Below are 15,641 nucleotides of genomic sequence, written 5' to 3'. Positions count from 1 at the left end.
GATTTGCGATAATCACAGGAGAGTGTGTGTGTGTGTGTGTGTGTGTGTGTGGGGGGGGGGGGGGGGGGGGGGGGGGGGGGGGGGGGGGGGGGGTTCTGGCATCATGGCATCAATCTTTCTTCCCCTTTGAGAAAAATCCCCTTCCCCTTTGAGAGAAATCAAAGTTTCTTCCCCTTTGAGTGTCACTCGGCTCCCCGTGCATGCGCAGTCCAGAGCGGATAATTTTATTGGTCCGTGGGCCGAAAAGGTTGGTGACCACTGCTCTATAGATTACTGGTAGGGTACAACCTTCTCTACTCAGGCAGTCTCTGCTTTCTAATAACCAACTTTATGACTTTGAACACCTCTCCTTTTTGATGCTCTTGAAAAGTTTGTAGCTGATTTACAATGAGACCATACATCTCCTTCATTGCAGAATACACTCTATGTTTACACTCTGTTATACTGCTTTGATCATCCATGGTTTTTTTTTAACAAAATTAGGAAAAACAAGGCATTGTCTACAACATTCAACTTTTTTATCCATGCTCAAGATAATACAAGGCTGACAATTATGATTCAACTCAACAGGACAGAAACAGATGTAATAATGTCATAAGAGACTGAGACAGAACAGCGGTGTATTTCATCTGAAGAACAAATGTTAGATCATCACTCTGGATGGTGGTAGAGTAGCAATCCTGCATGTAATGTTTCTATAAATAATACAGTAGTGAATCAGCCATTCTAACATTCCACCTCCTCCGAGCTGTATAGATACAAGGAGAATGATACATACGAACACAAAAGTCTCCACTTTCATAGTATCCAGGGCAGCACTGTGACCTCCGCCTGTACATGGTCCTCAGGCCCCGTCGGTATGCAGTCTTGTAACTTATTCTGTTCAAGAGAAAGGAGAGAACCTGATCAGGGCTGCTGCTCACGTCATTTTCACATTACAGGTGAAGAGATCAGTATTATATTTGTATAGATGATGACAGCATGTAATGCAACAATGGTTCTCCCCCTTTCCTGCAGCAGCTAGCAACACCACCTGGTAGAGCCAGCGACTAATGACTAATGACTAATGATGTTTTTGTTGTCTTTAATGGTATTATTTCAGCCACCACCAATTATTGCCACCCGCCCCCAGTTTAAGAAAGCTTGCTCTACTTCATCAATAAATCAGGGTCAGTGAAGAATGCATGGAAGTCCATGGAAGCTCCATGTTCATCAATGTAGTTTCAACCATAGAACATAATGGGGCCCATTTTAAATGCATTTGAAACTGCATTTGCTTGTGGTTAAGATGCATTTAGGGAATAGCTGCAGGAGAACAAATATCCCATGAAGCATTATAAACAGTGCAAGACAAACACAAAAGAAAGAACCACTGTCAACTGTGTTACACAAAATGCTTCCTGGAAAACAAATTTGTTGAAAGTGAGTGCTTGGAAGCCATTAACCCGGCGGTTGACAAACGCCTTTCTGAGCTTAGCCTAAATGTCATTTGCTTAAGGGTTACCTCTACGCTATGGCTCATTTCCATCTATACAAATATATTAGTGTTTTAAAGACTTTCTACTTTTAACTAAATCATTTAGATCAAGGGTGCCCAACCTACAACCCATGGACCAGATCTGGCCCTCTCCACATTCCCTCTCTGCTCATTGTCCTACGGGGGATGGGGTGCTTGCATCTCCTATGTTTCTCCATGAGATTGTGCTACGAGGAGTGGAAGCTTCCTGAGCATGCTCACTGTGAGCTCCCTGGCAGTGGGCGTGTACTATAGACCTGGAAATTGGCTGTTGGGGTGCCTGTTACACATAGCTGGACGCGTACTTTGTGTGAACCCCAATTTCTCTGGAACAGAGGGATGCAGACAACTAGAAATGTAGGAACCAGTAGGAAATGCCTTTTGTCTCCCCCCCCCCATAAATTTTTATACCCATCATATCATGCTACCCTGTCACATGTAGCTATCCCCTTACTCTCTATGAACCCCAATTTCTCTGTAAGAAAAGGGAAATGTGACTCTTATAGCTAACTCCCCTAAAATTTCATCACTACGGCCCCATCACAAGATACAAAAAACTATACCTGTCATGCCATGCTACCCTGTCACACATAGCTGACCACTTACCTTCTGTGAACCCTAATTTCTCAGGAATGGGGAGCTGTAGGGACCTAAAGATGTAGTAGTAAGAACATGTACCCCTTGACTATCTGTCATGTGAATTGCATTTCTCTAGAGGTATCCAGTGCAGAGATTTTGGGGTACAAATAAAGTAAGAGGCCCCCTATAATCGACAGGATGCATTGTATGGTGTAGTCTCTGATCTTTGGTACAGGAATGGTGAGCGGAGAGCAGTATATGACCGGCCAGCACTGTATGATAGCTTTAGTGTTGTATCTTAATACAATAATAAAATGAGCATCAAATGGTGAGTGCAGAAATTCTTAATTTGTCATTTCTTTTATTTGGTGCATGTACGTTGCGGTAATGACATGCGGTAATTAGAAACATTTCAATTAAATTTAATTTTAATTTAAAACTTTTCTAGTTTTAAACATACATCTTAATTGTTTGTTAACATTGTGACCCGTGAGTTTTATCTCAGTATCAACAGCGGCCCCCAGATGAAAAAAGGTTGGGCACCACTGATTTAGTTCTAGTCTTTTTCTCATGGATTTCCATGAGACTTTTTATATCTTGTTTTATATTGTTTGGTGTAACAAAGAGAGCATTACATAAACACCTGCAAGTAAGAACATGGTAATATGCATAACAAATTACCACAATGCACTGAAAAGCATGCATGTTTAAGAACATACATGTGAATGAGTTCTTAGAGAAAATACACAATAATCATATCTGCAAATTAAACAAAAGAAGTCAATCTAGAGTAAAAATGATAAACAATTAGGATTATGAAGAAATGTCAGTCAATAGACAGAAGTCAATATATTGTGCATTTATCTTCAGCTGCCAGATTGTATTTTTATTATGTATCTCAGTTCAATAGATTTGCAGAGTTAATATCAGTATAATCCGATTTGCCGCTTTTGATCAGGTGACTTGAATGATGTTTCTTTTGATTCAGTGGAGTTGATTTACTTTAAAATATTGGCTGTTCATTTAGCAAAGTGAAGTATCCCATTGCAAAGATTTTTTTTACATAGTTTAAAGCAGTGTTTCTTAACCAAGTTTTGGTGGAACCAGAGGTTGCTAGGGTTCCTTGAGCTATGAGCAATTTGGACCTCTCAGTTCAGTTTAACTAACACAAATGAACTTTTTGGATATCTGTAAGGGTGACATTCTCAATGGCCAGCAATATAAGAGACATTCTTCCCACTGACCATCACACTAATGTAATGTAAGCTGTGGATATAGTAATGATTGAAAAGGGTTCCTGAAGACTTGAAAGTTAATTGAAGGGTTCCCCCATGTTAAAATGATCAGGAAAGGCTGGTTTAGAGAATGTGGTGAAGCTTTTCTGACTCTTACCATAAAATCAGGTGCAAGCAATAATTATTTTTTGTATGAGTTCTTTGCAAATGGGTTTTCTTTTCAAAAATAATTTAAACCACATTCACTAAGCTAAGTGAAAATTCTTTTTAAAAAATTGTTAAAACAATATCTGTAATTCCATTTGTAAATTGAATAAATATCAGTGGTATATTTTTTTAAAGTCTTTAAAGGGCAACTTCCCTTCAACTTAAGTTGTCTTTTTTAATCTTTTTGTAACCAGAAATTTTTCTGCACGTTAAAAAGAACATTTTTGTCCCTGCAACAAATAAAAGATGCATGAGGAAGCTGAAAGCTTATTTATAGCTGATCTTATGTGCTAAAACATGGAACCCATATTCCCCAAGATATATGGTGCAGTTACCTCTGCATATGTCTGACAATGTTCACTGAAAACTGGCCACCGCTTGCATAGCCTGTATATATAAAACCCACTACAATAAATATATATTTCTTTGTCACCAATGTGCTCAACATCAACAATAGTCATCTTGCTCATGAAGCAACTTGCTGACCTCCCATATTAATGATCAAAATAGACAATACAATGCAAAGCTTATATCTAGAAATACACAGAACTGCTAAGACTGTCTCATTCAAGAGCTAGTAGCATGCAGTACATTATACAATACCTGAGTACCGCTTCTCCCTGTACACTGTCATGCTTTAGTTTCAAATGAAAATAAATGGCCTTCATGAAAATTCTTTCTAAAAATGCTTAACCAGAGTACCATTTAAAACATTAAACAAAAAACATCCAAGCAAATGTGTGCTAGGTTCCTATGGATATGAAATGGCATTTGGTTTACTCCATGTGACACCACTGGGACAATGAATAGGGAGTCCTGGCAACCCTTCCAAAATAGCCCAACTTCAGTCTTTCTCTATTTGTACTGCCATGCCAGTTTTAACATTTAACAGAGGGCCGTAGAGTCTGAAATGGACCTCTTGAGCTTTTTGCATTTTCTTTCAACATTGCAGGTCTGACCATGGGATATCCACTCCAGGGAAGATTGGCAATTGTCTTAAATGTTTTCCATTTGTGATCAATCTCTCTCACTGTAGAAATATGCACTTCAATTTGTTTGGAAATTGTCTGTAATTAGGGATGAGCGAACACCTGGAAGTTAGGGTTCGTGGCCGGCAAGTAGGTGGGGGGTCTGGGGAAGGCGGAGGTTCTGATGGGGTGATAAAGAATGGGCTAGAAGGTCCAAACTACCCTGGTCATGAGAATCACGGAACTGGATCTTTGATGTTCTGGGGGTCAAGTGGGGGTGACCCAAAGCTGTACAGGGAGTTTAGTGAAAATTGATGGGAAGATGCATGCAACTTGTTACCAGAAAAAAATTCATGAACAACTTGCATGCAATCCAGAATGCACTTGGATCTTCCAACATGGCAATGATCCAAAACTTAAAGCCAAGTCTAGCTTTCACTGGATACAGAAAGAAAAGTGAATCACTTTGGGGAGATCTTAGATCTGCAGGTATTGCAAGACAGCTCAATAATTTATGGGACTTGAAGGCTCTATGCCAAAAGGAATGGGCAGCTTCAATCTAGGGCCTGATCCACAACTATCACAAAAGACAACTATCGAAAAGCATGCATTATTGTTAAAGGGGGAAAACAGTGTAAGGAACTAAGGATATGCAAACTTTTGAACAGGAATTTCATGAATTTCCTCATTACTAGAATTTGTTTAACAGTTGTGATATTCTGTAATGCCTTCCAGATTAATTTAAATCCCATTATAAGTATATGAAATATGTTTTGTCTGATCTCTTGTGTTTTCTTTAAAGAATGGAGAACATCCTACAAATTCTGTGAACACAACTGTATGTGGCTTAAACCAAAGACAGCATTTTTTTAGCAGAACCCCACTACCAGGTATGAAGCATGGTGATGGAAATGTTTTAATTTGGGGTTGCTTCAGGGCCTGGGTAACTTGCTGTCATCAAGAAGACTATTTGTTCTGCATTATATTAAAGTGTACCTGGTAGAAATGTGTGGTTATCCTAAAACGTTAATAACAAAGCAGAAATGTTCTTTCAACAAAAAAATAATTTAAAGCACACAATGGAATAGTTCAGAAAATCCAGGGTCATGGACTGGCCTATTCAAAGACCTAGTTTTAATCCCATTGAAATGTTGTAGTAAGAGATTTGAAAAAGTTATTAAAAAAAAAACATATTGTACATGAAGGTATTTTGTATGAAGGATTGGTGGAAAATATTTTGTATATTAAAATATTATTACTACTACTAATTACTAATTACTAAAATATTAAGAAGACAAGTTTTACAAAATTGATGTATAACATCTTTATATGTATACATATGTTTTGTATGAAGATTGTAAGCTCCTTTGGCAGGCTCCTCTCCTCCTCCTGTGCCACTGTCTGTATCTGTCTGTCATTTGCAACCCTTATTTAATGTATGTATTATGTGCATAATATGTTGCCGCTATAAAAATACTGTTTAATATTAAATTAATAATATTAAAGTTATTCTGTTTTTTCTAATACATTGAAGATGCCAATATTTTTATGGGGTGTACATGGAAAATCCAATAAAATATTTCCCTTATCTGCATCCCACCAAACACAAATCAGCCAGAATTTAACTGTTACCTCGTCTACAACCTACAGGCCCACAGCAGCCCCCATAGTTCATACCTGTGCCGTGTGCATTTGAACCAGTTGAGGATGTCCGTGCAGCGTGTGTAATAAATCTGATCAAATGGGTGAGCGTACGATTCTTGCACAGTCACAGCATAGCTGAAAGAGAGAAGAGCAGGGAGGAGAGGTTAATGGCTTACAGAAACTTGGAATGATTTTTGTACAGATCAGCAATAGAGACAGCTATAACCTCATCTAAAGATGAATGCACAGAAAAAATAACACAGCCTTAATTACTTTTAAAATATGTGCAGCTTAATCTGCCACATTTTACCATGAATCGCGGGGTAGCTATATTGGTGTACTTAAAATAGCCTGGTTATCATACATTGCCGTATTTCTTTGTGTTAGAGCTGTGGGGACTATATTATGTTTAATGAAATCAATATCAAGCAGCAGTTATTTGTCTGAGATATAAAACACAAGTCACTGCAGAGAAACCCAGAAACTCAAAAATCTCATTTTACTGCACATTTATTGGTGCCATATTACTGCTTTCATGGTTTTATTGAGAATAATATCAGTCAGACACTCCAATGGAACACTGCTTCTAGTGGAAGAATAACATGAAATGGTAAACTTGCAAAATGCAGCAATTCATCTAAGCAAATCTCACACAAAAAAAACACATGTTCCTTTATATATATGCCGCTCTCTGGTCATTAGATGATGGTCAGTCTGGATCTGCATAGCAGCGTGGGGGAGCACAGCAGCCGTTGCAAAGTCCATATGAGCACTCTAGCTTCGGTCTTCTATTCATCTTTGGTTTTCAGTTGGATGTATTTTCCACCATAAAATCCTGACTATACAAAACGTTTTTGGCTGTACCTGTGAGTTTGCTGGCGTCTCCGCTTGCTATTGATTAAGAAAATTCCATCTGTGAGAGGCAAATGATTTTTGTACTATGACGTTTGATCAATGTATATGATCCGATCTCAAATTAGATATGTTGTTCATGCTCTTACACTCTTGGAAAAACAATGGTGACTGCAAAACGCGTTGAGTAAAATAGTGCAAGTAAAATTTGAGTGAAATACAGCATCTGTGGAATTCCAGAATTACTGTTCTGTTGAATAATCTTTCTGTAATCATTAATCAATTTTGTATATATGTTTTTTTTTTAAACTTAAAAAAATTATAATGAGAATATTTTAATACAATTCTCACAAATTCCTTTTCTTTAAGTAACTTGTTATCAAGTTACTTTTATATATACGTGAGATGATGTGGTCTCATTTTTTCTAGATTTTTTCCCTTTTATTTATGTAGTCCTGTTAGTTTTCCTTCACTGAATCTTTGCAGGGATCCATGGTTCTCACCCAGGCTGGACTTTAAACATGTCTCCCTGCCTTTATTTCCAGTACATAGTGAGGGGTCTAAGGGCTGGTTCCTAAAGAACCTAACCACTAATACAGTACCACTGTCACTGGGAGAAACTACATGTAGCTAAGAGGTATGAAGAAGCAGAAAATGCAACCTCATGGTCAGTGTAAACATAGCATAATAGCTTACAGAAGGGAGATATCATTATTAGTACATTCAGTGCAGCTCACATGAAGTAACAAGGACGATACAATTGTTGTAAGGTCAACAAGTATCAAAGCAAAAGGTATTAGTCTAAAAAAAATATAAAGCAACCACAGCAACTAAGAACAGAGAAGCTGATATATATATATATATATATATATATATATATTATATATATATGTGTATACATATAGTATGTGTGTTTAAAAGTGTTTGAATGTTGGATCACCCAGTTTCTTCCTTCATAGTCTCTCTACTCCGGTGCTTTAATAAATCAGGCCCATTAAATGCATTATTAATCCACTGGACGAAAGTATCAGAAACAATCAACCTTTGCATCGAGTGCAATAGATTCTTACATTTTGTAGCATGAACGAGCAACAAAAAGTGAAAGAAAAAACAAAACCACGTAGCTGATCCAGGGCAACAACAAAAATCTTATATCATTATCCATTTTTTATACAGCGCCGACATAGTCATGTCACTGACTTTCCCTCACAGGGGCTCACAATCTAATGTCCCTACCATTGTCATATGTCATTAACACAGCCTAAGATCAGTTTGGGGGGAAACCAATTAACTTATCTGCATGTTTTTGGAATGTGGGAGGAAACTTGAGTACCTGGAAGAAACCAACGCAAACACGGGGAGAAACTGCAAACTCCATGCAGATAGTGTCCTAGCCAAGAATAAAACCTGGCACCTAGCGCTGCAAAGGCCAGAGTGCTAACCTCTGAACCACCATGCTGCCCATTAGTGTGTCTAAATTTAATTTCCTAAACTCCCTAGCGCCACCATTTTACAGGGTGTATATTTTTCTAAATACAAAAAAGTTTCTACTTGATGTGAAAGTATATATTTATAAAAAGTATTGTTGCTTAGCTCCATCTATTCAGTTCACTTATTCATTAAAGCTTTTTTCCCTCTTGGATAAAATCCACTATAATTCTGATTAACTCATCCGACTTCTGCAAACTTTCCAGTTTAAGGAAATTCTTTTCTTGAGCTGGTGCCTTAAACTGAACCATATGTTCCCGTTAGGGTTCTGCTAACAGTTTGCATAGAGGTATTTGTATTTCTACCAGGAATCTATGGGGTGATTCATTAAAGAATTCAGCCTGTTCACGTACCAAGTTGAATTAACACTTTGCAAGGAATCATTCACTTAGCCAAGCAAATGTTAAAAAATGCAATAAAACCCAATCAACTGTAAATCCCTGCATTTGATTAAAAGGTTCTTGATAGCAGAACTTTATCACACTTTAGGCAAAGAAAAACATCCCATGCAAGGGGATAATTTACTTTTTTATTTGCTCTATAACTCTTTTATTCCCTACTTAAAGCAAACCCTATGTGCCCCAATATCAAAGAGTATAATAATGGCTTTAGATTGGCAATACATTTCATCATACTGTGATATCACGCATACAGGGACACCCAGGTCCTGTAACACTGATTCTCCCAATTGTACCCTGCTAGATTTGGATTGTGCATAATTTCAAGGTAGATAGACAAGGGTGTTTTAGCATCTTAGCATGAATACACTTACAGATTAATAGCCTGGGGTTTTCACTGCAAATTCTTTTTTTTTTTCCTAGGCACCAACTTAGAATTCTGACAGCCCCTCATCAGTAGTCACCCCCATCGTATCCTGTTCCATATGCACTGTATTGACTTTGCACAAACCGCTTTGATGCTGCCCCACACAAGGATTAGCTCCCAGAGCTCCACATCTTATCTCTTGAAAGTCTTTTTCCAGATTTCACAGCATTTTGTTCTCCAAGTAGTAAAATATTTGACATTCTCTTAGCATCAAGGAGAGCCTGATGACATTCAGAAAAGCGAGTTATTTTATATTTCATGATAGCAGCAAAAGCCCCTCCTTATGCCAGCCTAATCTTTGACCCTTCGCCGTGTGAGATATTACCAGCTAAGTAAGAAAGTCGTCTTGGTCAGTGGAACCAATCAATTCTGGTATTTCATTTTTGTTTCTCCTCAATTGGGTGCCTGCCACTCTGCCTCTGCTTTCCTAAAATCAATACCTTCCATTTGTGATTGGAATAAAAGTTACAAAGCAGCACCCTTGCATTGCACTGGCTCAGCACTGCTCCTGATTCAATGTGGAGTCTGACATACAGGAGATCACCGAGATGTGAAGGTCATCTGGCCATTCAAGGAAAAGTAGTGTTCAATTTCAATAACACAAACAGTATTGTTCTCAGCAGCAAGGTTTCCATTCACGTATTAAACACAGCTCATCTAGAACATACAGTATCTCAGACAGAAAAGACTCCAGGTATGAATTTGTTAAAATATTTAAGGGAGTTTTTATTAACATTTACATCTGCCTTTATATCGGCTTTCCCTGCTTTCAGATTGGCAGAGGAACAGGCAGCTTTGTAAACCAGTAACACTTTAATGAGTAGTATAGTGCCAGCTATCTAACAAATTGAACTTACTGATAGAAGCAGAGCATTTGGAAATTAATTAATCAGCGATCTGCTGTTATTTCACTATTCAATCACAGCTTTGATTAAGGTGTAAATGTATCAGAAAAGTTCATTGTTCTCAGTAATGCAGTTACTGTATCATATATGCATTACATTTTATTTTCTAAATCCATCTCCAACAAATTTATACTCGCTGTTGACCAACTTTTGTAAAGTCTCCTAAAGCTGTCACATGTTTTTTGCTGGTTCTTCTTCCTGAAGGATATACTGTTGACCCAGCACTATGAACTGATCTTGTTGCCCCCTATCACGATATCATTACACTGCTGCAATCTTCTGCAATCGATAGGAACCCCACCTCTGGGCAGCTAATAGAAAGCTTCCATGTGACCAGATAGGCATTCAAAGAAGGACCTTCCCACACTGCAGTCCAAAAGATAGAAAACACAGGCCATAGTCGTCAGCAGGCCAGGGGTTAGGGATGAGCGAGAATGCCTCTGGCAGTCTCGTGAAAATTTCCTCGAACTTCCAAAGGTTCCGTGAAATTTTGCGAAACCATCGGAAGATCGAGGAAATTAAAACAGCATTCAGCCCTGGGAATGGTTAAATGGGGAGAAGTCTCCCTATTCAAAACCTCTAGTGCTCTCTGATTGGCTGGAAGTCTCCCCATTCAAAACCTCTAGTGCTCTCTGATTCGCTGAGGAAAGCCTGATTGGTCTTGCAGGTCCCAAAAATTAGGTCTCGCCGGCCGAATTTACAAAGGCCGCTCTCTCCTACATGTTTGGTAAGCGGGAACGGCCCATTTGCCGCAATTTAATAAATTTAGTTACTCATGCCTACCAGGGGTTTGGGTAATTGAATTTATATTTAGCCTATCACATTTTGATTACCATCTGTGTCTTCACCGAGGAGGTTTTCTCTTTCCCTGTCCAGATATTATTGTTATTATTATTAAGCAGGATTTACATATTATGCCAACAAATTACGCAGTGCTGTACATTAAATAGGGGCTGTGAATGACAGTGACACAGGAGAGGAGGATCATGCCTGAAAAGCTTACAATCTAGGAGGTGGGGTAGTATCACACAATAGGAGGGGAGATATGGAGTGGTGGGAAGTAGTGAGGGTTTTAAGAAAAAGAAGAAGATGGGTAGGCAAGGTTGAAAATATGGGTTTTGAGTGCTATTTTAAATGAGCAAAAAGTAGGAGCAAGCTGAATAGGATGAGGAAGACCATTCCAGAGAGTCAGGACAGCTCTAGAAAAGTCTTGGAGCCATGCGTGTGACAAGGTTATGAGAAGATACTAGGGCTATACAGGTATGGAAAGTGAATGCATGACTATGTGAACAGGGAGCAACACAACTAGCAACGCTACTAGATATACACATAGATATTTGATATGTAACGGGTTTGATTTAATAAAACCCTCCAAGCCTGGAGAAGATAGACTATTGTAGGAGAAATCAGCACATTTCTGGACGGGAAATGTTTTCAACACTGGACTACATCAATTCAAGTTTTGCTGGATCACCCAGATTCTTCCATGATAGTCTATCCCCTCCAGTTTTAGAGAGCTTTATTAAATCAGGCCCAATGTGTCTTATGGAGTTGGGTTTAATCTCAGTTGGAAAAGAAGTCAAAAACTAGGAGCTGGGGAGTTACTTGAAGACCTGATATTATCAGATCATTCCCTTCACCTAACTAGTAGTGTTAGTTTGGGACATGACTTGCTTCTAAGTTTACGAATATAACTCCAAAATCCCAAAGGGATGCCAGAAGCATTTTTACACAAGACATTTGAAAGCAATTATCTTTGGCACTGCTATATTCCAAAAAAAAAAATACAAAAAATTGTTTCTAACCTGTCAAAATTTTGATATACAGGGGGCAAACTGTTCTGAAATGAACTTTTCTTAATGTTACATGCTAAGTTAAACAGGAATCCAACACGCTACCTTGTCATGGAATGTTTCACAAAATATCAAGTAATATTGAAATGACTAAATTCTAATTTCCAACAAGGCCATTAGGCGTTCTTTATTTCCGAGAGAAAAGAATCTGACAAGCAGCTATTGTTTATAATTATTTTGCTGAAACAAGGTTGATTCAGTCAAAAAACATTAACCTTTACCACTGTGTTCAGATGAAATGGCTGCTTGTCAACATAAGGATACTCAGGGAACAGGGTGACAAGATCCTTGATTTCATCACAGACACATTAGATTATACAAGTTTTAGTACTGCCTGACAGAGAACTGGTGATAGCCACTAAATCTATTAAATTACAACATACTGTATGTATTATTTGCCACGAAGATCATTTTTTTTTTTTTTTGCAAAGTGACTCTCATTTGCAGCTAAAAGTAATAAATAATGATATGAACTGACGTTATGGTTGAGGTACAGGCATCTAGTATTCATCTCAGAGTCAGTCAGTGCCGGAACATTAATCAGTAATGTGTCCCTGACTGAAAGGATGATCTGGTCACCCTACTATACAAAGCAGGATTTTAAAGGACGCTCATCATCAAGGTATTAATGGTCTCTATCCTAGATTTTTATCTGAATCATATTTGATGACAAATATTATGCAAATAATATTTTCCATATGTACCATTTATTTAACTATTTTGCCTTGGGACAAAATTACCCATTTGGCCAGATTCACTAATATGCCTACAGTGTAATATTATTATAACTAAAGCTGGTAAAAACAAATCAACCCCTAATAGTCTATTGGATTGGTTTCTAAAATGAACTGGAGGGTCCAGCAGAGGCAAATAACCAAGAAGAGATAATAACTCCAAAAGCATAATTACATATTCTACAGTCATTTAAAAATATTTCTTAATTAGGTGCAAATCATTTTTACTTAATTGTCATTTAATGCAGCCATTCTCAAACACGTTTCAATTGAATCCTTGGATTCCTCCAGTGGTTGTTACGAGTTCCTTGAACTTTGGCTGATTGACCTCCCATCTGATGGTGCAGCACATTTGGCTCAGCCAGTAAGTTCTCACCAGTGGCCTTTAGCTGTCTAGAAGGCTGGTATTTTGACAAACAGTGTAAAGGGAATTCTTTCCCAATCATCGCCATAATGTGGGTATTCATCCCACCAACCTTCAGTGAATTATTTTATCAGGGGTTTCCTGAGACCCAAAATTTATTTCAAGGGTTCCTCTGGGGTAAAAAGGTTGAGATAGGCCAAATTAAAGTACTGAGGGTCTTGGCACACCATTACCTATATACAACCATATGACTACTAAAATACCCAATATTTTTATTCACTTCTCTTCAGTGGTCCCCAACCTTTTGAACGTCAGGGATCACTAAATGTACAGACTCCGGACCGTGCATGTGCGGGGAGCCATGTGTCACTCAAAGGGGGAGAAACTTCCCCCAGAGTGATGTGATAATGCAAGAACCCCCCTATTCTCCCATCGCAGGTCTGAGTCTACAATGGGAGAGTGGGGGGGTTGTGTCCAGAGAGGCAACCCGCCCAACCCCCTGAGCCTGCTATGGATACAGGGGACATGGTCCGCTGCTCTGGAAGCTGAGCCCCTCAATATGGGGTCCTTCTCCTAACTCTGCTGGGGGGTGCACTGGTCAGCGCCGCAGATCACTAACATTTTCTTGTGGACCACAGGTTGGGGACCACTGCTCTGCTGTACTAGTTAAGGTGAAATCTGCAAGTTTTCCTTACCTGTGCACAGTATTACACATTTGCCCACTTGACACAGCTACTACATACAGCTGCTCCACGAACTTCTAACTGCTGAATTTAAGCCTACCCTTCCATCTTGTGAAGATGTGCAGACACCTCTTCTATACTGAAAGTGCTTAATCTGATTTCACTGCACATGGTCAGCTTCTCACAGTGTGGATTGGAAGCTACTATTGCTACATTTTGGTAAATGTCATTTTTGTGAATTACTATGAAATATATTATTAATGGTGTATCCATCGCCATTATGTACATACGCTACATATATGGGAAATTAAGCATATTTGACATATACAAAAATCTTACTTTTTTCACTATGAAAATATACATATTTACAGGTTCCCCTTTAGGTGCAGCAGACAGCTTATTTCAATGGCACCGTAGGTATAAGGAAATTTACCATATTCTTACAGAGTGAATAGAAGGCAAGCTTTTTAAAATACAAAGACCAATATTGTTTTTGTATGAGAAATGTGTTTTAATTAATGAAGGGAAAAGAATAATGAAAAGTGGGACACCTGCCAACAAAACAATCCATTCTGCAAAATGAATATGGCACATACTAATGCCAGCCAACCTAGAGCTCTGGATGATGGGAATGTTCTCCAACTGCTCCGGGTGTTTAAGGCAGCACTCCTTCAGTACCTGCAGAAGAATTCCAAGCTGTTAGCCTTCCTAATCCTATGGACAGGCTGGGGAGGGTCTGGTGCTTGGTTTGGTGCTCTATCAGGTTGGGTTTTATGTGATTAATAGGCCATAATGATCTAAGCAAAAATCAAACAAAATAACCCGAGACAAATGTAAAACATGCTGAAACATGCACTTTACAACAAAGCAGTCTGTTTATAAAACAGTGAATTTGACATTCACTAAACATTCTATAGTTGAAAATCAATAACTACCTTTGAAAACACATAAATGCACTATATCTGGTTGCTTCTCTATAAACCCGTACTATACCTATACTACCTATACCGTAACTGCACCTATTTTTGTCTGTCGTTTGTGAGTAACTTTATAACAATAATAGATTGTTTTCCATTGAATTAATTTAAAAGGTAATGGAATCTGTCTAAAATGGTTGTGACAGTTAGGTCTGTAGATTGGGTTTGATTCTATTAGCTTTGGTTCTCACCAAAGAAACATCATTTATGGACTGAGTAATGCTGGTCTTGAACAATCAATATCTACAGTGCCAATTCCACACTGGTTGTGGTGTTTATGTTGTGTGGATATAAATCCCGGTGGATTTCCTACACTGGTACAATTGGTGAAGTGGCTTGGAAAGCTGTGAAATGTCTCCAACATTTCAAGATCAAGTCCCGCTACACGTGACTACTACTACCGAGTCAGGGAGGTGCAAAGAGTGCTACTGCACAAGGGCCCCCCGCTCATCCTCAGCCAACAGGGCCCCCATGGGCTGGCTGTTTCTAAGTTCAGCACTTTTTGAGTTACCAACCAGGAACAGCTGTTCAATCTGCAAGACAGTAGGTCAAGCAATTAATTAAAATGTCAGCAAAATTGGCTTTTTTCTTCAAAAAAATTTCCTTTTAAGTCTAATCTCCTTTAAATGAACCCCCCCTCCACCACCACCAAGAGTGGGACTTGAAGAGCTCAGTATTATTATCTTAAAAATGCTCCCCATGTACATACATTTTCAGATGGATGAATGTAGGTGTGAATTGTAGGAAAGGAAGGCCTGGAACGTACGAGGAAGGAGGTAGTGTAAGGCCCAGCATGACTGTGCAGACAGGA

General features: G+C 38.6%; 1 protein-coding gene across 1 annotated transcript in view; it reads right to left on the bottom strand.

Annotated features, from left to right (window-relative positions):
• Nucleotides 1-15,641, bottom strand: part of MEGF11 (multiple EGF like domains 11) — a gene marked incomplete in the record, with an annotated part of 327,149 nt that overhangs the window by 256,536 nt on the left and 54,972 nt on the right. The window contains 2 exon segments of the mRNA XM_072402612.1: nt 779-879; nt 6,183-6,284. Coding sequence (XP_072258713.1) covers nt 779-879; nt 6,183-6,284 — 203 coding nt within the window.

Source organism: Pyxicephalus adspersus, chromosome 2, assembly GCF_032062135.1.
Source record: "Pyxicephalus adspersus chromosome 2, UCB_Pads_2.0, whole genome shotgun sequence".
NCBI classification, from domain to species: domain Eukaryota; kingdom Metazoa; phylum Chordata; class Amphibia; order Anura; family Pyxicephalidae; genus Pyxicephalus; species Pyxicephalus adspersus.
Note: the sequence above shows the minus strand (reverse complement) of the source record. Positions and strands in the feature narration are given on the sequence as shown.